Consider the following 24,289-nt stretch of genomic DNA (forward strand, 5'->3'; position numbering starts at 1 on the left):
CCTGATGAGGCAGGATGGTATCTACAGGGCCTGACGGATGGGGCTAGGAGCAAACCCTTGGGGATAGATGTGAAAAACAATGATCAAGGCAGAGCACCCTCCTCCCCACCCCTACCCCACAATAACTTAGAAATAGAAAAACAGATCATCGTTTGAGTCAACTGCAGAAAAAAATGTAATCAAAATTAGGCACAGCCATTGAAACAAAACTAAGCAACCTTTTTGGAGGTAGTGACCAAGTCGTATCCTCAAAAATCACAGATGAGATAAATAAAGCTCCAAGATGTTAAATAATTTGCATCATCACACATTAGAGTCAGAACTGGAACCCAGGTCTGATTCTAAGGCCCCACTCTTCAACATAAACATTGTTAAACATAAGCCCATGTTATTGCTCCTAAAGGTTGTCTATTGGTCACGGAAATATGGAAAGTTTGAGAGGCAAACTCTAGCGGTGCCCATTTAGGCAGACTCCAGGGAAGAGAGTATCCTGGTCTTAAAAAACTTGCTTTGTGTTGTCATTGGCTAGATCTGTCCAGTCAGTGAAGGTGGGTCCTCCACCTAGCTGTCCAGGCAACCCCAACTGCTCAGGTCACCATTCTCAATCCCCCATTGGCTGGTGACTGGGCTTCCCAAAAGTTATGCCCCCAGGAGAGAGCAAGCTGATTGGAAGCCACCCAGTCTGTTCTTATCAGGCAGCAAATTTGGTTTCAGGGGCCCCACATCCTGGAACATGGATCCATGACAAAATTTTGGCTGGCTCACCCAAGCAACACTGTCCTCCAAGGGTGAATTGAGCAGCTGCCCTGTAGTGAGCATCGACTTCACAGTGAGCACCTTTAACATTCACTGCAAAGCTAGAACACAGCCAGGTGCCCTAGGGGAGGGCTCACCTCATTCTGCAAGGCAGGACGGGGAGGTCACAGAGTAAGTCATAGCTGTACAAGTTGCCCCCAGCCCCTCCTCCCTTTAATATTATCTTGTCCTGCACTTCCAGAGATCCTTTGGTGGTCTGGAAGAAAATTTTGAAAGCTCAGCTCAAAGGCTAACCCTTTGAAACTTTTTCTAGCACCCTCTCATAAATATATGACCTGTGACCTCCCAGACTTACACTAGTGAATATGAAACTCTGGTGTATCTATTTACACATCTGGCTTTTACTAGTCCCCCAAGTCGCTCCAAGATAGGGATGATGTCATCCCCCATGTCTAGCACAATGGAATTATCAGCTTGGGACAGTGAGCTGGTAGGAAGATCAGCTACTGTTTATTCAGTACCTGTATTAGCAGGTACTATAAGATTGTTTACATTAACTATCTCCACTTTATAAAGAAACTGAGGCACAGAATACAATTTGCTCACAATTTGCTCAACTTCAGCAGCAAGAGTTGGGATTCAAACACGTGTCTACTTTGAGGTTTCACCAAGTCTAGCACTGTCCAAGAGAGCTTTCTGTAATGATGGAACTATTATCTATGTGTACCATCTGACACCACAGACATTAGTCACTAGTAGCTATTGAGCACTTGAAATGTTTGTTGCTGGTGGGACTTAGGAAGTTAATTTTAAACATTATTACTTTGAATAATTTAAATGTAAATAGCCACACATGGCTATGGTCTTAAAACTGGTAGCGGCAGAAGTCTGGGATTTGAAGTCTACCCTCTCATTCAGTGGCTAGCTTTGGGGCAAGCTGCTACATCTCATATAACCTCAATTTGCCTAGTCATAAAATGGGATCATTACCACTCTGAGGTTGGCTTTTAGCCCAAATGAGCTCATGAGGTAGAAGGGACCAAAGCTCTTCATAGGCAGAGAAAGCAGTTTGATAAATGAGTGGTGTCTACATTCAATGAAGGTCTCCAGATTAGGGGCCTTGGCAGGGATAATGTCAGGAACCAGTAAGACTGTCTCTGGTGGTGGACCCAGGCCCAAGTACCAGCCATATTGTTTTAGGGAAGAAAAAGCCCCACCTCCCCTCCTTTCATATATGCACACAAAGCACAGACCTCATGCAGCCCCAAAGGGGCAAGAAGAGCCTTTAATCAAGGGAAGGTATCCACTGGAATAAGAAAAAGTACAGCTAGCATGGGAGCAGAGGAGCCAGAGCAGGTGAAAGGGCCCCAGCCGGGAATCTGATAGGACTCACCTCTCTACCTTTAGCACAGGCACTGCACTGACAGACAAGGCGAAACAGTGGCCCCTCTCAGCTGGGAGGGCTTGAAGCGGCCCCTGTGGCCAGAGGTCACCTGACTTTCTTGCTCCAGCTCCTAGGCATGGCCGGTGGCCACTGGTTCAGCCCTTGTACCCAACCAGTGCTGGGTGGCCATCTTCAGGCAGAGCTCAGGAAGCCGGCCACTGCTTCTGCTGGGCCCAGGGAGGCTTGAGAGTAAGAGGGCAAAGGAGAGGAACTAGAGTCTGAAACCTCCCTCCCTCCCCTTATGGGGTGGACTGGGGGAGGAACAGTAGTCGCCTTCTGGCTCCAGGCCCGCCCAGACCACAGCGACCAATAAGGTACAATCACTGGGACCAGTCACAGCCACTGGAGGTGGAGATTGTTTGTTTAAAAAAAAAAAAAAAAAAAGACAAAAAGATTACAGTCTCCTACAAGCACAGTTTAAGTTTCAAGACGTTAAAAAAAATCTGTCCCAGCCCAGGGGACTGAACATCAGAAGCCAGCCTGACCAGGCACGTGTGGCCTTGGGGCAGGGCCACTGCTGCTTTGTTGCCAGCTAGCAAGCACACCACCCCCCCTCCCACATCTGATGCCCACCCCAACCCAGTTCCCCTCCTCTGTTTCCACGGCCGCTCCGAGAAGTAACTCCAGGACGACTTCGCAGAGACACGGGATTCTGAGGGGGAAGGCCACGAGATCCAGCCGGATGTTTAAAACTGTCAAGACAACCAAGAGGTGATGAATGATAGTTACTGCTGTGTCCCGGTAGGCCTGCTTTGGGGTAGGGGGTGGGCGGAGGTAGACTCATCTGAGAGTTGCCGCTCTGCTCAGATCTTTGAGGGGCAGGTCCCAGGACACCCCTGTGGGTATGCTCTTTCTAATTCAGCAGTGACCTTTGGAACACTGGTCCTAAACCCAGCACCACACAAGGCAGAGATATTATAGGCGCTATGGGCTTTTCTACAGCTGCCCTTGGCCATGGCACAGAGGCTGTGATAAAACACTGTTGCAGCACCTTCTGGGTGAACAGAGGCTGCCTTCTTTAGAGGTGCAAGGGTTTGGGGACTCAGAGAGCTGAGTACTTTGTGCCAAGCTCTGTGTGGTCCAACCAGGGCAGGCCCTTGAAATGTTTTCTGCCACCAAGTATCCCCATGGTGCCAAGAACAGCCCTGAGCATTTTACAGACCAGAGGTTACAGACCAACAAATGGCCTAGCCCAAAAATGAGCAGTGTTAGGCCCACACAGTATTTAAAAGAATGTGAATTAGTGGCCAACCTTGATATGAGAGATTCTGAATACAAACAAGATTCTGGGTTTCTTTTGAACAGCTGTAAGATCAAGCTGTGTTGGTGATCCTCTTCAGGTGAGGCATGTGCATAGTAGGCCCCTACGCAACCTACTTCACTCATGTACATTACCTGCCCGGCCCTGGCATGCATCTGAGTGTGTGCCCGCACAAGATGATGAAGTACTATTCTAGATCTTTGAGTCTGAAACCTAGCTCCAAGTTATGGTTCTCCCATGTGATGGCTGAGGGACATTGGGCACATGATTTAACCTCTAGAGTCCTAGTTTACTCACCTTTAAAATGGGGAGTAACACCTGATTCAAAGATTGTTGAAGGTATTAAGTGAGACATGTGAATGTACTTTTAGTTGTATAACTATGGAAGTATAATTATCATAAAAATAATTGATGCATGAAAGATCTAACTATTAAATTGAGACAAGGACTATCTTTCTTCACAGCTGAATCCAAAAGGCTCCTACTGGTGCTACAATACACAGAACATTTACTATATGCCAGATGATATGCTTTACATACTTTTCTTCATTGTTCAACCACACTGAAAAGGTTCAGATTAATTACTCATAGTCTCCTCATTTCGCCACTGAGGAAACAGGCTTAGAGCCGGGAGGTTCAGTCCCATGCCCCATGCCCAGGTAGGCAGTGGAGCCTGGACTCACACCCAGGTAGTGTGAGTGCACAGCCTGTGTGATCTGTACAAGCATGCTACCCTATGTGCACAGTACAGCTACTTGGTACGCTGGCTGCCCTCAGTATAATTAAAGCCCAGGAGAAGTGGATGCAATTTCCATTTTTAGGAATCTGGGCTTTCTGGGCTGGGTCTGTATGCACTGGTAGGAATAAACACTAAGTGCACCATCTAAGGATCACAGTCAACTGTGAGTGGAACATGTCAACAAACTAAAGATTGTTTGGAAAAAGAAAAATAAGAAGGCATGTCCTGAACATCTAAACAAGAACAACTGTGTCATCAGTTCATCAGTGTTTACAATTCCTCCTCTTCAGAGGACTGCAGTCCTTTCAATTAGGAAGGCACAAACAACTGAAGAGGGATCCAGAGGACTTAGGCCAGGAAAGTGATGGAAAACAGGCTGAAGAAATCGTGACTTTAAGCTTGAGAAACAGACCCTGAAGGAAAATACTTAAGTCTGTTTAAGAAGTGGAATTACACTATGATTAACTGTCCTATATTCCTAGAAAATTCACATGTGGATTTAATTTGACTCACTTGGGGTTTGAACTAGATATAGGGAAGGACTCTGTGTACATTTCGAGATGCAGAAATTAGCATCTAAGTTCCCATAAAAGACTGAGAGAGGTATCCCCCCGACACCTAGTTATGGAAAATGCCTTGTGGCTCTCAAAGATGAAGCTCAGGTCCTCCAGCCCTGAGACACCTGGCTTATTTGCCACCCACCAGAGATCCTAGAGGCCTCAGGAAATATTCACATATTGGCACCACTTTCCCTCCAGATGCTAAGTTCTCAACAGGACCCATGGTTCCATCTATGTCTGGAAGGAAACCAGGAAGGCCCCTACTTACATTCTTGAGAAACTCCTCAGCCACAATGCGGGCACGGGCATTGACCGACAGTTTCATCTCACTGATCTCTTTGTCTATCTCCTCCATGAAGTGGATCACAAAGTCCACCAACTTGTGTTTATACATCTGCTCTGTGTGGAAGTTGGTGATCAGAAAACTGATGTCATACCCCTAGGGAAGGAAGACAGCAGGGAGGAAGAGAAGAAACAGGAGAATATTAGCATCCCAAGGGGAACTTAGCTGGCTATGTCCTCTGGGTTCACTCAGTCACATGCTTCCAGCAGGCTGTGATCGTCTCTCAAGCGACACTCCTTTCAGTCAGTAGCCCACCTGCTCTGGTGGGGTGTCTATGTTGGCTGGATCCAATGAACTGAACCCAGTTGAGGGTTTTGTGTAAATGAGATGTCTTGGGAAGACTAATTGTGGCACAAATAGTTGCATTCAGAAGGAAAAGTGAAGGGACTTGAAATCTTATAGAAGACTCTAATCAAACAGGGAACATTTAGTCTGAAGAAAAGAAATGCTGTGGAAGAGGGATGGAATGGAGTCTGTAACTGTCAGATGGGTTGTGTGTGGAAGAGCAATTTTACTTATTATGGGTGGCCTCGGAGGCTAGATCTGTAACCAGGAGAAAGACTTTAGCTCAGAATGAGGACGTCTCCAACACATCTGACATATCTGATGATGGGGTGTGCTCCTCTGCGTGGTAGTTGCTCGGTCACTGAGGATATTTTAAGTCAAGCTGACAGGGAGTCTGTGGAGAGGACTCAGGTACAAAGTCAGCAACAACTGACCCAATGTCAACTGTATCTTTGAGAGACTATGAAATCGGCTGGGGGCAAAGCTCAGAAATGATTTGACTCATTGTGTCCTTTCTGCTGCTAGACTATAGGCTCTCGGAAGACGAACAATGTGTCTGCTCTTTTATGCTGTTTTCATAGTTGAAGCAGACCTAACTTCTAAACTGATCCCCCCTAATCTAGCTAAGATGAGGGTCAACTCTGAAATCAAGCAGTGGGTGGATGCCCTACAGTTGGAGATGTAGCAATCCTCATTCTAGAAACAATTCCATGCCAGTGACAGGGGATTCAGTGATAGAATCCTGAGTATTATGATCACATGAATCACATGGTCTCACCTCCACTGGTTTCCTTCGAAGGATAAAGAAATTCTCTGCTCGCATCATCATGAAGCGCATGAACTTGTGGCATAAAATCTTCTCAATCTCATCAGCCTATTGAGAGCAAAGCAGAAACACTGTTTCCCTAAAGTTGATACCCTAGGCCAACAGAAACCTGTAGCCTGGTCTTTTGACCTAATATCCCCCAGGCTCACTGGAGGCAGTGGGCTTTGGTACCGGGAGCAATCACTGCCTGACCTTTGAATCATGGGCGCTTCGTTGCCAATTGAAGCGGGAAGTCTACAACATTAGAGCCTCTCCAACAGGGCATTGTAACATGATCTCATCTCTGCCCATCCAGAGAGGTAATTCTGGTGAGCCTGTGTCTTCTATCTTCTCCTTCCAGAGTCCTCACCTATTTTCAAAGATGCCTTTCCCTTTCTCATTTCACTAGTGCTACATTTTTCAGAGTCTGTGCTCTACTTCACCTAGGATATCAGAAATAACCTTAGGTGACCTCCACTTTAATAACTCTGAACATCAAACAATCCCCAGTTTCTCCCTAAGCTCTCAAGATTTCTAAAAGAAAAAGTTTGCAGCTGGGTACTGGTATGCCCTAAATAGTCCCCACATTTGGTAATCTCCTCTTAACAAAGACAGTGGGCCCCAGGGGTAGAGCTTTCTATAGGCAACGGAATCACTGGTTTGTTTTCATTCTGTTTATTTTTTAGAGTTCCCTCCATTTGACAAGTGGTATTGTTTTCCTACTTGTGTTTCTATTAAAGAAACTAATCCAATTTAAAGGAACCTATTAAGTAAAAACTGTCCAGGTAGTACATAAATATGGCAAAAATTATAGGAGTGGCGGGAATGTCAGACATTTGTGAAATGTTGTTTGAGGAAACATAAGAAATTTGCACTTTGTTTTTTCACCCCACATCTTACTTTCAGAGTTTATGACTATCAAATTGGTACTGGTTCTATTTATTTTTCAGAACTGGACTTATTCCAGGGCAAGCCTAAAAGAGAGAGTTGCTCGCTCTTTATTCTACCCATTTCCTGGGTGCATTCAAGGACATAAGTCCTGGTTTTCCACCCACCCTGATCTCTCAGATGGCGATCCCTGGCTTCCTGGAGATGCACGGGTTGTGTGGTGAGCTCACCTGTTTCACAGCAATGCTGACCCGGACGGAGTTGATGGAGCCCTCAATCAGAACCTTTTCCTTCTCATTCCTGCTAATGGTCACAGGTTGTAACAGGAGCTCTTTGCTACTCCTGAAAACACAATGTCACAAAGGCTGCTGTACTAGAGAGGAACAGAACGGTCAGGGAAACCCCGTAGCAGGTCCTAGAATCACTCTCTGAGACCACAGTCCAAGGAACATGAGACTGACAGGCAGGGGTGTTCTAAGAAGGGGACCAGTGAGCGTATTCTCCAATGCAAAGAGCACAGGCTCTGGAGTCAGGGTGGAAAGGTTTTGAAATCCTGCCTCCTCTGTTATTTTCCTTGGGAAAGTTACCCTACTGGAATCTCAATTTTCTCATCTGTAAAATGGCTCTTTCTGATTTCACTGGCAAGGACTGAAAGAGATCAAAGAGGGTCAAGTGTGCAATAGCACCCCAGACACAAGGTCTGGCTTTACAAATGACAGTTCTTAATTTAGTAACTATAGGCAAACCCACATATCATTTAAGGAATGAGGAGAGACTACCTTAGAGAAAAGGACAAGCTAACACAGTTTGATATGTTTTAATTATCAATCCCTAATGATTCGCTTATTCAGCATTAAGACCCCTCTCAATTCAGTTCCCATTCTTGTGCCTCTGGGTTCCTAGATCTATGGAATGGTAATTAACTGTGGTGGTGGAGTCTGTGAGCAGTTATCCTATTAAAATGCCTAGTAGAAACCATATACATCAAGTAACATAACATGACACATGCTAACATCTTGCGATTTTTAAAAAATTCAAATCCTATCAACATAGTGTGGTAATACCACGTATCTCAGTTATATCTATATATCCCAGGTTGAACTTCAAGGGGCAGAAAGAACAACTTGTTTAGAAAACATAAACTAGATAAAAGAATATAACCCAAAATGCAGAACTGCAGAATATTTGCAGGAGACATACTAAGTCCAGGCTGGGTGAGGAAAAAAAATCCTTGATCTTGCCCTGGCTGGTGTGGCTCAGTAGACTGAGCACCAGCCTGCAAACAAAGGGTTGCTGGTTCGATTCCCAGTCAGGGTGCGAGAAGCAGCTGGTCGATATTTCCCTCGCACATCAATGTCTCTCTCCCTTTTTCCCTCCCTTCCCTAATCCCCAAAAAATAAATAAATAAAATCTTTAAAAAAAAATCCTTGATCTTTAAATTAGAAAAGAATGGAGATATCATCTCAGATAACCAAATGCTCCGTCCTCTTCTTCAGCTGCCAGTGGGTTTAGCAATACCACATACCACAGGAGGTACTTCACAAACAGCTCTACTCTGAGAAGTCCTACCTTGTGTCAAGCAATCTTGGCTCCAGAGAAGCTTCTCCCATGGGTTTTGTCCTGTCAACCCACTGACCCTATTTTCTGAACTCCAAATTAAGAATCATTGTTCATCTGGCAGCAAGACAAAATATGTGAACTGTTGTCATCCAGACAACTCCAGAATGGAAGTTGATAGCACATTCTAGACAACAGCCATTTCTGAGGCTGCACCCATCACGCCCACTCTGACCTCCTCCTTCCCTACCTGACTTCTACCTCCGGCTTGTTGTGTCGTTCCACAACCTGGGAAGAGAAGTTCTCCAGGCAGAGGGCAGCCTGCAGCGTGGCCCGCACGGCACTCAGGTAGGGGCGGAGAGTGGCAGTCTGTAGGCAAAAGAGAGGATCATAATCTGTTTCACCAAAACCACTGGCCCCATGCTCTAGCTACTTGGGAGGCAGGCAGTACTGTGGGTTCTGGGCTCTCCAACACCAAAGTAAACAGAAAAGACAAGGCCTTCAAGGTGCCTTCCATTCTAAGTCTAGACCAGTGTTCTCAACAGCGGAGCAATCTGCCTACCAGGGGGCACTCAGCAATTTTGAGATTTTTCACTGGCACTACCTGGGACGTGTGCCACTGGCATTGAAAAAACAGAGGCTAGGCATACCACTAAACACTGTACAATGCACAACAAAGAATTATTCAGCCCTATAAAGTGTTGAGGTTAGGAAACTCCAGTCTAGAGGCATATAGGTGAATAATTGTCCTCAATCTAACTTCTGAAGCAAAAAGACGGGTAAGCCTACAATGTGCTATGCATTGAGATAGCTGCTGAAAATTCAAAGATGATTAATACCATGTCTACCTTTAAATAGCTCACTGTGATATAAAGAATAACTGTGATATAGACTTACAAGTTTTATTTGTAGAAGAAATCAGCTTTGACTTGAAGACAGAGAAAGATTAGAATTTTACAATGAGAAAAAGAAGAATGAAAGTCCCTCTAGGAGGAACAGCTTCTGGCTATACTACCTTATCTTTATTTCCATATATTAACCAAGTTCTTCCCCACCTCAGGGTTTCACATATGCTGAACCATCTATCTGCAGGCTTTGCTACCCTCTCTTTGTCCAAGTCATCCTTCACATGTTGGCTTATTCAGGGAAAACCTCTTCCTTCCTCAGAGAAGTCTTTCTTGATTTCCCCTTCATAGCATTTCTCATAACTTACAATGACACATTCTTCATACATGTTTAGTAAAGTGACCTCTCCTTCACTAGACTGTAAGCCTCATGGTCAAGGGATCATGTCTATTTTAGTCAAATCTACATTATCCTACACCTAGCTCTGTTAGTACCTAACATATGTATATAGTGCCTTATTCATTTTCTGTACAATAAATGAATGAATAAAATAATACTTTAAGTAAGGCCAGGATAACACAATCGGGTATTAAGAGTTCTGAAGTAGTAATGAGTACAATGTTGCTGGATATGGGAAATATTTTAGATTGAGTAGATGACTCTGCAATAGCAGCTTGAAGATTCATGGAGAATCTCAAATGCCAGGCTACTGAGTTTAGCTTTTCTTTTATCATGGTAAGGAACTGCTGGGGCTTTCTGAGGGGGAAGTTATATGATTACAGCTGCATGAAGGCTCTGTGGAGAATGGACTGGAGAGGGAAGTGAGACATAATGCAGAGGGGGTTATTCATAGAGCGCTGATGAGAGCTGGACTGGGCTGTGGAAGAGGACAAGCAGAGAGTATCACAGGGGTTACACCGACCCAAGGTGTAATGACTGTGGAATAAAAACACCTTCCAACAAACTATGGCCCATCAGTACAATGAAATACTACTCAGCAATAAAAAGGAATAACTATTGATACACGCAACATGGATGAATCTCAAATGCGTTATGGTAAGAAGCCACATTAAAAAACCTACACCTTGAACAATTCCATTCATGACAATCTTGAAAAGGCAAAACTACAGGGGGAAAACATCAGTGGTTGCCCAGGGTGGAGAGGAGAGGCACTTGAGGGAACATTTTGAGGTGAAATGTTCTATATCTTGACTGTAGTAGTTTGTCAAAATTTATAGATGGTTAACCTGAAAAGGCTGAATTCTAGATGACCACCTCCGTGATGCCTGTCCTTTCACAATTAAAATAGACATAGCCTCATGTAGTAACTCAATAAACTAGCTTTTCAAAACAAACAAACAAACAAAAAACCCCACAAGAAATAAAGCCAGTATAAGGAACAAACGAGGACAAGCAAGTTTAGGGGAGAAGTGGAGTTTTGCTCTGGAGGCCTAATATCAAGGTGTCTTCAAGCTAGTCAGACAAACCCTGAGAAAAAGAGGGGCTAGGAAGGCAAATTTAGGAGTCACCGGAACACGCGAGGTCATCAAAGCCAGGAGACTAAATAATTACCACTTAACTCCCAGGAATGCCCTATTTATCAAAAGGGAGGATTTCCTGGGAGGAAGGGATCAGCTGTATCAGACCTTAGATACTACAGTACGACTAACACGGCTGAATTCTGTGCAGGAAGAGGCTTGGGTGGAGGCAGCGTAAAAGAGATCCTTCGGTACGGCAGAGGCAAGGTAGGGGGGTATGGAAAAGAATGGGATACGGAAATGAAAACGCTTCCCTTGGGAAACTGTGGGGTCAAGCGAGCAGGAGAGAACAGAGTGGCGTAATTAGTGAAGTTCTACTCTGGGTGGGGACGAGGCCCTACTGCATACCTGGCGGCCCTACAACGGATTCTGAGGCCTACTAAGTGCCTAGGAGCCACTATCACGAACCTAGGAAGCATCACTTCCGGCTTCCTCCAAGCATCAGGAGTATTCCCTACCTGTCCCGAGGGCCAAACATTGAAACCACCAGACCAGCTTCTTACTAGGGTGTCACCCGCTTGACCCTTCCTCACTTCGGCCCCTACCCCGCCCTCTTTCTCCCAGCCTCATCGTGCCCCCAACCCTCCAGCATCCTTCGGCCGTGGGCCTCTGCGTTGCAAAGCCGTATCTCCCCCAGACCCACAGCGCTGAGGCAAAGCTGGGATTGGGGGGGCGGGGGGCGGGGGTCCCTGGCCCGGGTCCCGGCACTCTCACCATCGCGGGCGCTGGCTGGGCCGGAAAGCGGAAGTACGGAAGTGGCCAGGCCCGTGAAGCCTGCCCTTTCGCGAGAAGCGCAGCCGCAGTCTCCGCCTGGACTTCCGGACGTTACCATCTATGCTCCGAGTGGGGGAGGGGGAGCCTTGCAACACTTGGTCCTTTGGAAGTTTTCTCGCTGGGCTTATCTTGATTTTTTTAGACTCTTTAAGTTTCGAATAGGTACTCAAGCTTCTCCCGTTATCCATGCATCTCTCGCTTTTGACTTTGACCTTCTTGTCCTCTTTGTCGCTTTTTTCCCCCATAGTTATGCAATGGTGCAGCCCGGCCGCAGGTTGAGAACCATATTTGGACAAGGCGAAGCGGAGGAGACCTTCGTTCCTTCCGGTTCTGCGCCCCCATCCTTTCGCCGGGCCCCTCCTACCGCCAGCCCCTGGGGCTCGGCGGGACTAACCGCCTGACCGAAAACCCGGCTGCCGAGCCCCGCCCTTCAGCCCCGGCTGTTCCCTAGGGTATACCCGAGGCATACCCCTCACCCGACCTGCAGTGGGCTAGCTGGCGGCCAGCAAACCCTCCCCTGCAAGCCACTGTGGGATCGTCCTTGCTTTTCTCCGCCCCCGCGTCAACTGCAGGGGGCCCGCTCAAAGCCAGTTCCGGGTGGTTGATCCACCAACCGGAACTCCCCGCCCCCTCTCGCGGCCCGGGGGCCGCAGACGGTCGGAGTGCGGAGGCGGAGGGGGCGGGGGCCGCATTAGGGGGTCCCGAAAGGACGGGGACGCTGAAGGCGGGGCACTGGGGCGACCCAAGGGTGGGGCCAACCATTAAGCAGTCCCACTTCTTCTGTGCCAGGCACTGAACTGGGCTCTTGACGAGCATCATCTCTTAATCCTCAGAACATCCCGGGGAGGTAGGTACTATTGTTATCCCCGTTTTACAGACTCAGAATTTTAATGGGGAAACAGACCCAGACTTCGTTTGTTCCCATTTTACAGATGGAAAAACCGAGACTCAAGAAGGTTAAATAACATCATCAGGGTCACGTAAATAGAAAATGGTAAAACCTGGGCTTGGACCCACTCAAGTCTCGCTTACCAGCTACATTCTTAACCATTATCAGAAGTAAAGGTGGGGAGGAGGGCGATAAGGCTGGGAGGCACAGCGAACATAAACATTGTAAGAATGGGATGCTTAGAACTCAGAGGCTAGCAGAACCCAGGAAGACAGGGCATAATAGACCTTGGTGGTGAGGGGCACACACTTAGAACGAACTGCATTCAAATTGCACCTTGGTAAGCTTGGGCATATACCCACCCTTACAGAGTCTCAGTTTCCTTATTTGTAAAATGGAGATCACCGTGGTACCTGCTTGTAGGGTTGGGTGAGGAATTCAGTGAGAAACTGGTAAAATGTCTGCACCTTGCTTGGTGCACAGTAGGTGCTCTGTGAGTAGGAGCTGTGCCATCAACCTTGTCAATAGGGTACTGAATCCTGGCTTTTTCCTTGAGGCTCTCCTAAGATGGAGGAAACCGTTGGGCTTTTCGTGTGACATTTTATCTCCCATCAACGGCCTTCTCCTCTCCAGCTCCACAGTGTCCTGTGTTCTGGGCCATGAGTGAGCTGAAGGACTGCCCCTTGCAGTTCCACGACTTCAAGTCTGTGGATCACCTGAAAGTTTGTCCACGCTACACGGCGGTGCTGGCCCGCTCTGAGGATGATGGCATCGGCATCGAGGAGCTGGACACTTTGCAGCTGGAGCTTGAGACCCTGCTTTCCTCTGCCAGCCGGCGCCTGCGAGTGTTGGAGGCTGAAACCCAGGTGATACCCTACAGAGGGGACATCACCAGAGATGGACTCTGACAAATTATGAATGGGTCATTGAGTTAGCCCTTCTGCTAAGGCTTATGTTACAGGAAGTTAGAGGGGGAGAGAAAGACCCAAACTGGGCTTGTGTGATATGCAGCAGATATGTGCATCAATCTCATAAATTGCAAGATTTCTAATTCACTAAGCGTTTGGTGAGCCCCCACCACCCCGCCCCATTATATTGTGGGTACTGTACATATCACTAAATAGAGGTAATTAGGAAAATCCTGGCTTCCAGGGAGTTTGCCAACTAAAAGGAGGAGGAGGTCAGACAAGTACTAGGTGATGTTTTATTGTTCAGAGTACTAGGGAAACTGTAACATGGAGACCTGCTTTTGAACCCTGGCCTAAGCACTTGATAGTGTTGTTGTTTCCTAGTTACGTGATTTTGGGAAAGTTACATCCTATTTCTTAGCATCATTTCCCTACCTGCAAACTGGACTGTAAAATAGGACCTACATCAAAGCTTTTGTGAGGATTGAGAGAGATTTTTTTGCAAAGGCTCAATCCAATGTTTGACACTAAATCAGCATTTCAAGTGTTAATTATTGGTATTACTCTGATTATTTCTATTCATTGCATAAATATCCCCTGAGGTCTGTGCTAGGTGCTATGCCAGATCCTGGGGAACAGAGCTGGTTAAGAGGAGCTTCTTGGTCTCCAGTAGTTTCTAAGTTACAGATGAAAAGACAAAGTATGCTGTTAATTTTAGTATACAGCATGATTGGGCCTACAGTGTAGGTGCAATGTGCCAGAAACTTGTAGAGGAAGAAGATGCCATTTCAGCTGGACTTCGAAGGATACATGGAGTCAACTTGTAGGCCTTGGAAATTCACTGAAGCTTATTGAGTAGGGCTGTGGCACAACCTGTTGCATATTAGTAGCTTAGAAGCTGGTAACTGATGCAGAAAAGGCGTTCCAGTGAAGTGAAGGTTTGCTGGGAGGATTGTTTGCCTTCACCAAAAAGTTAACCACCAGCATATTTTCCCAGAGCTAGCATGTACTGGGGTCATTTGTGTGGCCTTTCTACTAAATTCTACAGAGGTGCATCAAAATACAAATGAATGGAATCATGAGAAGTATATGAATAAAGTCCTATGAGATGGGCACAGAAAAGGAGCTGAGTTTGAAATATGAGATGGAGTTTACTGAGTAAAAAGGGGATTAGGGAAAGACCTTGGTGCCTCCTCAAGTTCTAGATCCTAATTCTTCACTGGAGGAAGAGTTTTCCTGTGTCTTACCTTCTCCCCCTCAGTGACAGTCTCTGAATTTCAGATCCTCACCGACTGGCAGGATAAGAAAGGTGACCGACGATTCCTGAAGCTGGGTCGAGACCATGAGCTCGGGGCTCCTCCCAAACATGGGAAGCCCAAAAAGCAGAAACTGGAAGGGAAGACAGGACACGGACCAGGCCCTGGCCCCGGGCGACCCAAATCCAAAAACCTTCAGCCCAAGATCCAGGAATATGAATTCACTGATGACCCAATTGACGTGCCACGGATCCCCAAGAATGATGCCCCCAACAGGTTCTGGGCCAGAGAGCACAGAGGGGCATTGGGATTCGGGAAGTTGAGAAGTAGAGACTGTGGGGGAGCCTCAGGCTGAGGCTGGTGGGGCATGGTGTGCCCGCTTAGGATCTACCTCTCTGTGCAGGTTCTGGGCTTCAGTGGAGCCCTATTGTGCTGATATCACCAGTGAGGAGGTGCGCACGCTAGAGGAGCTACTGAAACCCCCAGAAGATGAGGCTGAACATTACAAGGTAGAAACCCTGAGCCTTAGCAGACATGGTGGAGAACAAGAGGGCTTGGAGGTGCCTCGAAATCAAAGATCCTAAAGTCTTGTTATCATCTTCCTTTCCCTACCCTGCCTAGTCTCCTGTCTGTCCCCATTAACCCACCCAACACTCAGTCTCTCTCAGCTTTCTCCTTGTATTGTCTCCCTTCTACCCCACCCAAATGGTTACCACATCCTAAGGCATTGACATTGACCTCAGTGAGGCTCTCCCTTGTCCCCATAGCTCCATCCCCTATGCTTTGGTTCGAGACTTCCATCAGCTTTCACCCACAAAGTCTCTTAATACTTCCTGCCTCCAGAGGGACCTTTTTTTAATATGTAGAAGTTTATTTTTTTAATGATGAAAATAGAACAAGTTCTAGTAAAGGTAGAGGATAGAGAAAAGTATTGGGGGGAGGTCTGCTATCGTGATCAGATGTGACACAGCCCTGCTCCCAGTCTTCTCCTGGCTTCCATTACCCACAGGATCCAGTCAGAGAGTCTCAGTTCTTGGTGGCACAGCCCAGCACCCCTCTCCAGTTTCCTTGGCCGTACTCTCTCTTCATTGCTGCATTTACCAGCCCCACCAAGCACCTTCCCTTACTGCGGGCTGACACAGAGTCCTTGCTCTGGGCCTCTTCATATGCTCCTTCCCCTTTGGCACACTGACTCACCCCTCAAACCCTGATCTCATGTTACCTCCACCAAAATGCCTTTGCAGGTTCCTCAGCAGAAAGTTGGTCTCCTTTTGGGCTGCCGCCAAACCTTAATCTATCTCTGACACTTCACTTGTTTGAATTTTAAAAAATTCATTTGAAAAAGTAATCCATGTAGGTAGGAATAAATTCAAGCATTTACAAAAGTTTCCTCTTCTGAAGCCAAGGCCCCTAGAGACAAGAGCTGTGACCTGAGATGCTCCATGTACACACACCATTCTGTACCTTGTATCTTGGAAATTACTCTGTCTTGGCTTCTCTGTATGCCTTAGTTCTTTATATACCCATCTCCCTTACTAGATTGAATGAAGAGATTTTATTTCCTTTGTCTCTTCTCACTTATACCAGGCACAGGTCTCCATCCTGAGCTAGGTACTGGCAGGCAGATGAGGGAAGGAAAAAATGAAACTGAAGAGCCTGTGTTAACCCCTCTGAACCTGTGGGATCTCTCCTACAGATCCCGCCCCTGGGAAAGCACTACTCCCAACGCTGGGCACAGGAGGACCTGCTGGAGGAGCAGAAGGATGGAGCCCGGGCAGCAGCTGTGGCTGATAAAAAGAAAGGCCTCATGGGGCCACTGACCGAACTGGACACTAAAGGTAGGCCCCTCACCTTGTTGCCTACCCCAGGCCAGGACTTGAGTTCCCAGACTTCAGCCCAGTTGCCCATCACTTCTCTGCCTACTTCAGATGTGGACGCCCTGCTGAAGAAGTCTGAGGCTCAGCACGAGCAGCCGGAAGATGGGTGCCCGTTTGGTGCCCTGACTCAGCGCCTCCTACAGGCCTTGGTGGAGGTGAGCACCCCAACCCAAAACTGCAACCACATTTACTTCTGTTTTAATGTTTTATTTCATTTTTTATTGAAGTATATATATTATACATTTAGAAAAGTACATAGGTCATAAATATAACTTTTCACAAATGAGCACACTTGCATAATAAAACATGACCAGTATCCTAGAAGCCCCTCTTATGCCCCTCCCAGTCTCTAACCTCCCTCAAAGGTTCGCAGTTACTTTTGCTAAGTGTTGGCTAGGGGCTGAGCCCTGTGCAAGTGGCTTTGCGTACATCCTCTCATTGGAAGCAAGAACAGTGATTAGCCCCAGTCTACATACAAGTAGATCGAGGGTCAAAAAAAGGGAACTGTTTGCTTGAGGTCACACAGCTTATACGCAGAAACAGGACTCAGACTCCAGGTTCAGGGACCCTTTATGCTCTCTGTCTGACCTTCAGCACATCCCGTCACCTCATTGATCCTTGATTTCCTTTCTGGGCTAAACACAGTAGTATATTTTTCTCTCATGTAACAGTCTGGGGCACATGCTTCACATTGGCTGAGATATGGGTGGGGGTCTCTGCCCTACACCATCAGACAGGAACACTAGCTATGGTGGCTTTGCTATCTTAAACATTCACTCTGGCCCTGACTGCTGTGGCTCAGTTGGTTGGACGTTGTCCTGCAAAGCAAAAGGTCTATGGTTCGATTCCCAGTCAGGCCACATGTCTGGGTTGCAGATTGCGTCCCCAGTTGGGGTGTGTTTGAGGCAACCGATCAGTGTTTCTCTCTCTTTCTCCCTCCCTTCACCTCTCTCTAAAATAAGTAAATAAAATCTTTAAAAAACAAAAACAGAACAGAACCATGCACTCTGCATAAGGTCACTCTGGGTGTGATTACCACCCAAAACCCACAGAAAAAGACTGAAGAGGAGTGTATGAAGGAAGGCAAATGGGCCATGAATTGCTGTGGGTTTTATCTCTTCTGATCACTTTCCACTGGAGAGAGTTTGTTACTTGACCACACCTGACTGCAAGGGAGGCTGGGAAGTGTAGTGTATATGGGCAGCAATAAGCCTAGCTGCTATGGAAGAAAAGTAAGAATGGCTTTTGGACAGCTAGCAACTTCTGCCACGATGTGCTTAGCCCAGTGCCTGGTACATTACAAACATTTAACGAACTTTAGGTATTCTCATTACTGTCCTTTAGTGCTACCATCGCTCTTCTGTGCTCCCTTCTTTTGGAATCATTACCAAAAAAGGGGGATTTCTAAAATGATCAAAGCTTTGTGGAAGCTAGAAAAGCTTCCTGTACTGGTTGGGATGGGAAAGATAAAAGGATATTTTTGGTCTGCAAAGACTATCCATGTAGGTCGCAGGGGAGCAGGGAAATGGAAATGTTACACCTCTTTCTTCTTCTACCCCATTTATGTGGTCTTCTAGGAAAATATTATTTCCCCTATGGAGGACTCTCCTATTCCTGACATGTCTGGGAAAGAATCAGGGGCTGACGGAGCAAGCACTTCTCCCCGAAATCAGAACAAGCCCTTCAGGTGAGTGGTATCCTGTCTACACCTCACAGCCTGGCCCCCCGCTTCTGTTGACGTCTACCCATCCTGACATGGGGGGCTCTTAATTGATAGGGAGGACGAGGGCAGTTTGAAAAAGCCCCTCAAAACTTCAGATAGGCACCCTGGCCCAGCATTTCTGCAGGAACAAACTTAATATAGGACTGTTTATCATAACATGTTCATACTGTAAACAACCTAAATGTCCAACTGAAGGTTCATGGTTGGCTAAATTGTCATACCTATATGGTAAAATAACTTGCAACTATTAACTATATTAGAGAAATATAATTAATTGACATGAAAAGATGTAGACAACACAGTACTAAGTCAGGAAAATGTCAGTTGTAACACAGCACAGTGTGATCCTTTTTTACTTAAGATATATTTAAATATGTGTCCATAGAGAAAAAAACAAATTATAATAAAGACTGGAAATAATACATAATAAAATCTGGAATATAGATAACACAGTAGTCCCCTCCTTATCTGCACTTTTGCTTTCCACAGTTTCAGTTACTTACTGTCAGCTGTAATCTAAAAATATTAGATGGAAAATTCCAGAAATAAACAATTTGTAACTGTTCGGTTTTTTGCTGTTCTGAGTAGCATGATGAAATCTCATGCCATCTGCTTCATCACAACTGGGACATGAATCATCCCTTTGTTCAGCATATCGGCACTATATCCTCTACCCACCTGTTAGTCATTTAGTAGCTGTCTGTTATCAATTGGTTATCAGAGAAGGATCACATTCACATAACTTTTCTTATGGTACGTTATAATTGTTCTATTTTATTAGTTACTGTTAATCTCTTACCATGCCAACCTAATTTATAAATTAACATTATTATAAGTATGTGCCTATAGAAAAAACAGTGCGTATAGGGTTCTGTGCTATCCATGGTTTCAGGCAGCCACTGTGGGGGGGTCTTAGAATGTATCCCTTGCTGATAAGGAAGGACTACTGTCTATATACACTTAGCTCTGGCTGAGTAGCTCATTTGATTGGAGCATCGTCCCGTACACCAAAGGGTTGCAGGTTCAAATCCTGGTCAGAGCACATACCTAGGTTGTGCGTTCGATCTATGATCAGGGCGCATATAGGAATCAACCGATCGATATTTCTCTCTCTCCTTCCCTTCCTCCTTTCTCAAAATCAACAAAAATAAATATATCCTCAAGTAAAGATTAAAATATATGTAATATATAACAAAATATATGTATATTGTAGATGGCATTAATAACATAGCAAAATAATGTTAATAAAAATCACAGTCGTTCTCTTTGGTTTGTTGGCGTTATGAGTTTTCTATATATTTTTTGGCAATGGATACATGTTGCTTGTGTTTGAAACAAAAACGGATTTGTCTGTCTCTCTTTATTTTTATAACTAGATACTTATAGAGGGGTGCCCAAAGAGAAAGAAAGGTGTTCACTAACCTTGGGAACCTCTGAGGGGGTCCCCTTCCAACCTGGCCATGAAACTGAAGGCTGCCTTCCCTTGCAGTGTGCCACATACCAAGTCCTTGGAGAGCCGCATCAAGGAGGAGCTGATCGCCCAGGGCCTGCTGGAATCTGAGGACCGCCCTGCAGAGGACTCAGAGGATGAGGTCCTCGCAGAGCTGCGCAAACGGCAGGCCGAGCTGAAGGCACTCAGTGCCCACAACCGCACCAAGAAGCATGACCTGCTGAGGTAAGTGTGGACGGGATACACGGGCCAGGGGTTGGCTGAAAAGACCTTGCCCACTGCTTGTCACTTTGGGTGCTTTATGACAGGATTTCCAAAACTGGCAAGGCATCTAAATCATCTGGAGAACTTTGAAAAAATTGTCAGTGCCAGGCACCAACCCTCAGACTATGTCTCAAGTAGATTCTAATCCTGCAGACTCGGGCTCAGGCATCTGTGATTTATTTACCTGAAACTGTGGTGAAAAACATGTGATATAAAATTGACCCTCTAAACCATTATTTTTTAACATAGCTTTAATTTATTTTTAATTTTTTGATGAGAGAGAAACATCAATCAGTTGCCGCCCATACGCACCCCTGCTGGAGACTGAACATGGAGCCCAGGCGTGTGCCCTGACTGGGAATCAGACCTGCAGCCTTTTGGTTTATAGGACAGTGTCTCAGCCAACTGAGCCACACCAGCCAGGGCGACCCTCAACACCATTTTTAAGTGTACGGTTCAGTGGTGTTAACTATGTTCATGTTGTGTGATTTTTTTAAAAATCTTTTTATGTTTATTTTCTTGCTCCCCCAGAGTGTTTTTTATGAAAAGTTTATATGGATAGAAAATCTGGAGGAATAGTACAATGAACACCAATATACTCTCTGCCTACATTTAGCAACTGTTAACATTTTGTTCAACATCTGTGATTATTATTGGCCTTTCACCTGAAATTACCAGTGTTTTAGGACCAGTTCTTTAAGGAATTGGTTGCACTGTCATTCATTTTATATTGACTCTCATCCTTTGCCCTGCACTGGTCACAGTGAGAGTATAGGTGACACCTGGAAGGAGATCCTGGTAGTCACTGTCCTTTTATTGGGAAGCTAGAGAAGCAATCCAGCTGTCTCCTTGCTTCTCACAGGTGGGTGCTCCCTTTACCTCAGAAAGTGCCAACAGAGCAGGGCACACTCACTTGGCTAACTCTGCCTCTCATAAATGTTGTACTGGGGTTAGCAAGATAGGCAGAGCAAGGGGCTTGCACTCTGCATGTGGGTGATTTGATAAATATGTGCACCATTAAAAGGAGGTAGTTGCTGACAAGCTGCTAGTTTTAAGTATGGTTTATCATGAGTGCTGACTGTATACCAGCGGCTTTATGTACAACCTCCTATTAATCTCGACTACTACCCAGAGGCAGGAAATAAAGGCCTAGGAAAGCAAGTGCCCTGCTGAAGGTCACACAGCCAGTAAACAGCCAAGACGTGACTTAAGCCCAAGGTTGAATCCAAAGCCTCTTTCTAGTTCCCTCTGAAGGGCAAGAAGAGGAAAATACAGATGAAAGAGATACTGAGGAAGGGAAAGGGAGGGGAGAAAGAAGCAGAGATGTGCAGATACAGAAGTAATGGGCAGTGAAGGAAATAGCTTGGGGCTGTCAGAGGCCAGAGTACAGCTCTCAGCCCTGCCTTCGACCCCTGCAGGGCCTTAAGGTATCTTCTGCCCTGAGCAGCAGCTTCCCCTTATGGACAACTAACAGGTTGGAGTAGATCAGATCTCTAAGCAATCTTGCAGTTCTACCATGTATGGGATTTATAAGTTGGATTCCATTCAGAGGGGTTGGTTTGGCATCTCCCCTGCCTCCTGTAGACCTCAGGCTGCCTAGGTCCTTAGATTACTCTGGAATTTGGATGCTGAAGTAAGCAGGTCTTCTGCTGGCACCAAAACACATTTAAAAGATTATTTGGAGCCTGCCTGCCTTGATTTAGATCTCCTACTCACTAGTTGTGGGACCTTCTTACCCTTCTTGAGTCCCAGTTTTGTACCTCATAGGGTTGTTTTGAGAATTAACTGAGCGAATATTTTTGAAGCGCTTAAGATAGTAACTAGCACATAGCACCACATAAGCGTGGGTCAGTAACTTTGCTTTTTGGTCTGAAACGGCCCATGGGAGTACCAGTCTGGGGTGGTGGTGGGGCTCAGTCTGGAAGTGGGAGGGGATCCACTCTGGTTGTGGGCTTCCCATGACACCTGGCTGGCTGGTTCCCATAGGCTGGCAAAGGAGGAGGTGAGCCGGCAAGAGCTGAGGCAGCGGGTCCGCATGGCAGACAACGAGGTCATGGACGCCTTTCGCAAGATCATGGCTGCCCGGCAAAAGAAGCGGACCCCCACCAAGAAGGAGAAGGACCAGGCCTGGAAGACTCTGAAGGAGCGGGAGAGCATCCTAAAGCTGCTGGATGGGTAGCCCTCACCACTGCCTCAGGCTGTCTCCCCCTGGCCTGGGGGAGGAAGGGGAGGGAGGCCCACTTCCTTCTTTGGGCAGCCTGTGGCTGACTGTCAAATGTCATATGGCAACAGTCTCTTAGAGGGCTGTGGCCTTTCACTGAAGGCTTTTGGCCTACCTTTGTACAGCCAGGATATAGGAGGCCCTGCTGGGCTGGCCTGGGGTCCAGCCTCTGCTTGGTCCCCAAGATGAGGGAGACAGCATTTCTGGGCTTTCCTTTTCCCCCTCTTTACCATCATCCACTCCCTTACTCCTACCCCTCACTCCCTCAAGGACTTCTCCTTTGTGGTTTTGTAAAGTGCAAACTGAAAGAGTAAAGTGACTGCTGTGGTTTTTTAAAAAGCATCCAGTGTCTTTGAATGTCTGTTTTTCTGGGGTAGAAAGCAACTGGTGTGAGTGGCAAAGGTTCGGGAGGACATGCTTGGTGGCTCTCACCCATGGGCCATTTGCCCATGAATGCATCAGGAAGTACATTCTCAGGATACTTGTGCTACAGGTAACAACAGTCCCAGCTCACAGTGATTAACAACAAGGAAGTATGTTGGCTAGGGGCTTGATGGTCCTGGGGCAGGGTGGCCTCCAGGGTTGGCCAATCCAGCAATTCAGTGCCTTCGAGGGTCCATGTGTCTCCATGCTGTCTTCTGCAGTGACCGCTTTCACCTAAACTGGGTTCCCCTCTGGCTGTTTGGTGGCAGCCAGTAGCAGTCAAGGGAGGCCAAATGCTTCCTCATTTGCAGTCTGCACATAAGCGGCAGGAAAGCGCTGGTTGGCTTCCATGGCCCATCCAAAAGAACAAGAAACCTTTCCCAGACACCTTTGTTTTGCCCAAACTAAATCTCACATACCCATTACTGAACCAACCACTGTGGCAAGGTATGACTCTAGTGGTTATAAATTAGTGAGAGTATCTACTTTCCCTCTAAGCCCAAGGCAATGGGGAGAGACAGTGAAACCCAACAAAGGCCTGAGTAAGGAGGGGAAATGGATGTTGTTTAGACCGCCAACAGTGTCTCTTCTACAGCCCAGGCAGGAAATACAGAGAATAAATAGCTCTTACCCTTCCTCAAATTGAGAATAATTTGCAATTTACTGTGGTGGAAGGGAAGGTTCTTTGAGGAAATGACTTGTGAACTGATCCATAAAGATAAGGATAGAGCCCTGGCTGGTGTGGCTCAGTGGATTGAATGCTGGCCTGTGAACCAAACAGACCGCAGATTTGATTCCCAGTCAGGGTACATGCCTGGGTTGCAGGCCAGGTCCCCAGAAGGGGCGCTTGAGATGCAACTACACATTGATGTTTCTCTTCCTGTCCTCCCTTCCCCGCTCTAAAGAAACAAAATGCTTTTTTAAAAACTAAAAAGAAAAAATAAAAGATAAGGATAGGAAAAAAAAAAGAAAGATAAGATAGCCATGGCTGGTGTGGTTCAGGGGATCGAGTGCCAGCCTGTGAACTGAAAGGTCACTGGTACAATTCCCAGCCAGGGCACTTGTCTGGGTTATGAGCCAGTTCCCCAGTTGGGAGCGTGCAAAAGGCAACTGATGAATCTGTCTCACATCAATGTTTCCCTTTCTCCCTCCCTTCCCCTCTGCCTAAAAATAAATAAAAATATTTAAAAAAAAAAAAAGGATGGTGAGGACAATCAGCATTCTTGTATACTCAGCCATTCCACGTGGCTCTTGGAAGACTGTCCAATTAGGTTCGGCAAATAACCCAAGGTTGGCCAATCACAATACCCCCTCCCTTCAGCCACAATGATTGGTCCAAAGTATACGCATGTGACCCAAGCTGGGCCAATCAAATGTCTTTTGTAAGATTGCTTTATGGATGCTGAAAGAAGAGTGTCTCTCTTCTTCCTTTTCAGTAAATGTTACCAGGAACTACCCTAAACCCATTAAAATACTGAATCT

General features: G+C 46.3%; 2 protein-coding genes across 3 annotated transcripts; one reads left to right on the top strand and one right to left on the bottom strand.

Moving 5' to 3' along the window:
- Positions 1-2,009: 2,009 nt before the first annotated feature.
- ARPC4 (actin related protein 2/3 complex subunit 4) lies at positions 2,010-11,866 on the bottom strand. Its single transcript, XM_054595847.1, has 6 exons — positions 11,737-11,866; positions 8,889-9,007; positions 7,312-7,423; positions 6,167-6,262; positions 5,029-5,199; positions 2,010-2,892 (listed from the first exon to the last, which is right to left on the bottom strand). The coding sequence occupies exons 1-6, from the start codon at positions 11,737-11,739 to the stop codon at positions 2,887-2,889; spliced, it is 507 nt and encodes a 168-aa protein (XP_054451822.1). The 5' UTR covers positions 11,740-11,866; the 3' UTR covers positions 2,010-2,886.
- A 273-nt stretch (positions 11,867-12,139) lies between these two features.
- TADA3 (transcriptional adaptor 3) lies at positions 12,140-22,704 on the top strand. Of its 2 annotated transcripts, XM_054595157.1 has the most exons (10): positions 12,140-12,248; positions 12,586-12,643; positions 13,319-13,551; positions 14,875-15,125; positions 15,253-15,358; positions 16,546-16,687; positions 16,778-16,881; positions 18,304-18,413; positions 19,939-20,124; positions 22,150-22,704. In XM_054595157.1, exons 3-10 carry the CDS (start codon positions 13,345-13,347, stop codon positions 22,340-22,342), a joined length of 1,299 nt encoding a protein of 432 aa, XP_054451132.1. In that variant the 5' UTR covers positions 12,140-12,248; positions 12,586-12,643; positions 13,319-13,344; the 3' UTR covers positions 22,343-22,704. The 2 variants fall into 2 exon arrangements, with proteins under 2 accessions (XP_054451132.1, XP_054451131.1); XM_054595156.1 differs by having other exon boundaries at positions 12,140-12,643.
- Positions 22,705-24,289: the final 1,585 nt, after the last annotated feature.

This window comes from Pteronotus mesoamericanus, unplaced genomic scaffold, assembly GCF_021234165.1.
Source record: "Pteronotus mesoamericanus isolate MK-2021 breed Mesoamerican mustached bat unplaced genomic scaffold, CSHL_Meso_final scaffold_54, whole genome shotgun sequence".
Taxonomy (NCBI): domain Eukaryota; kingdom Metazoa; phylum Chordata; class Mammalia; order Chiroptera; family Mormoopidae; genus Pteronotus; species Pteronotus mesoamericanus.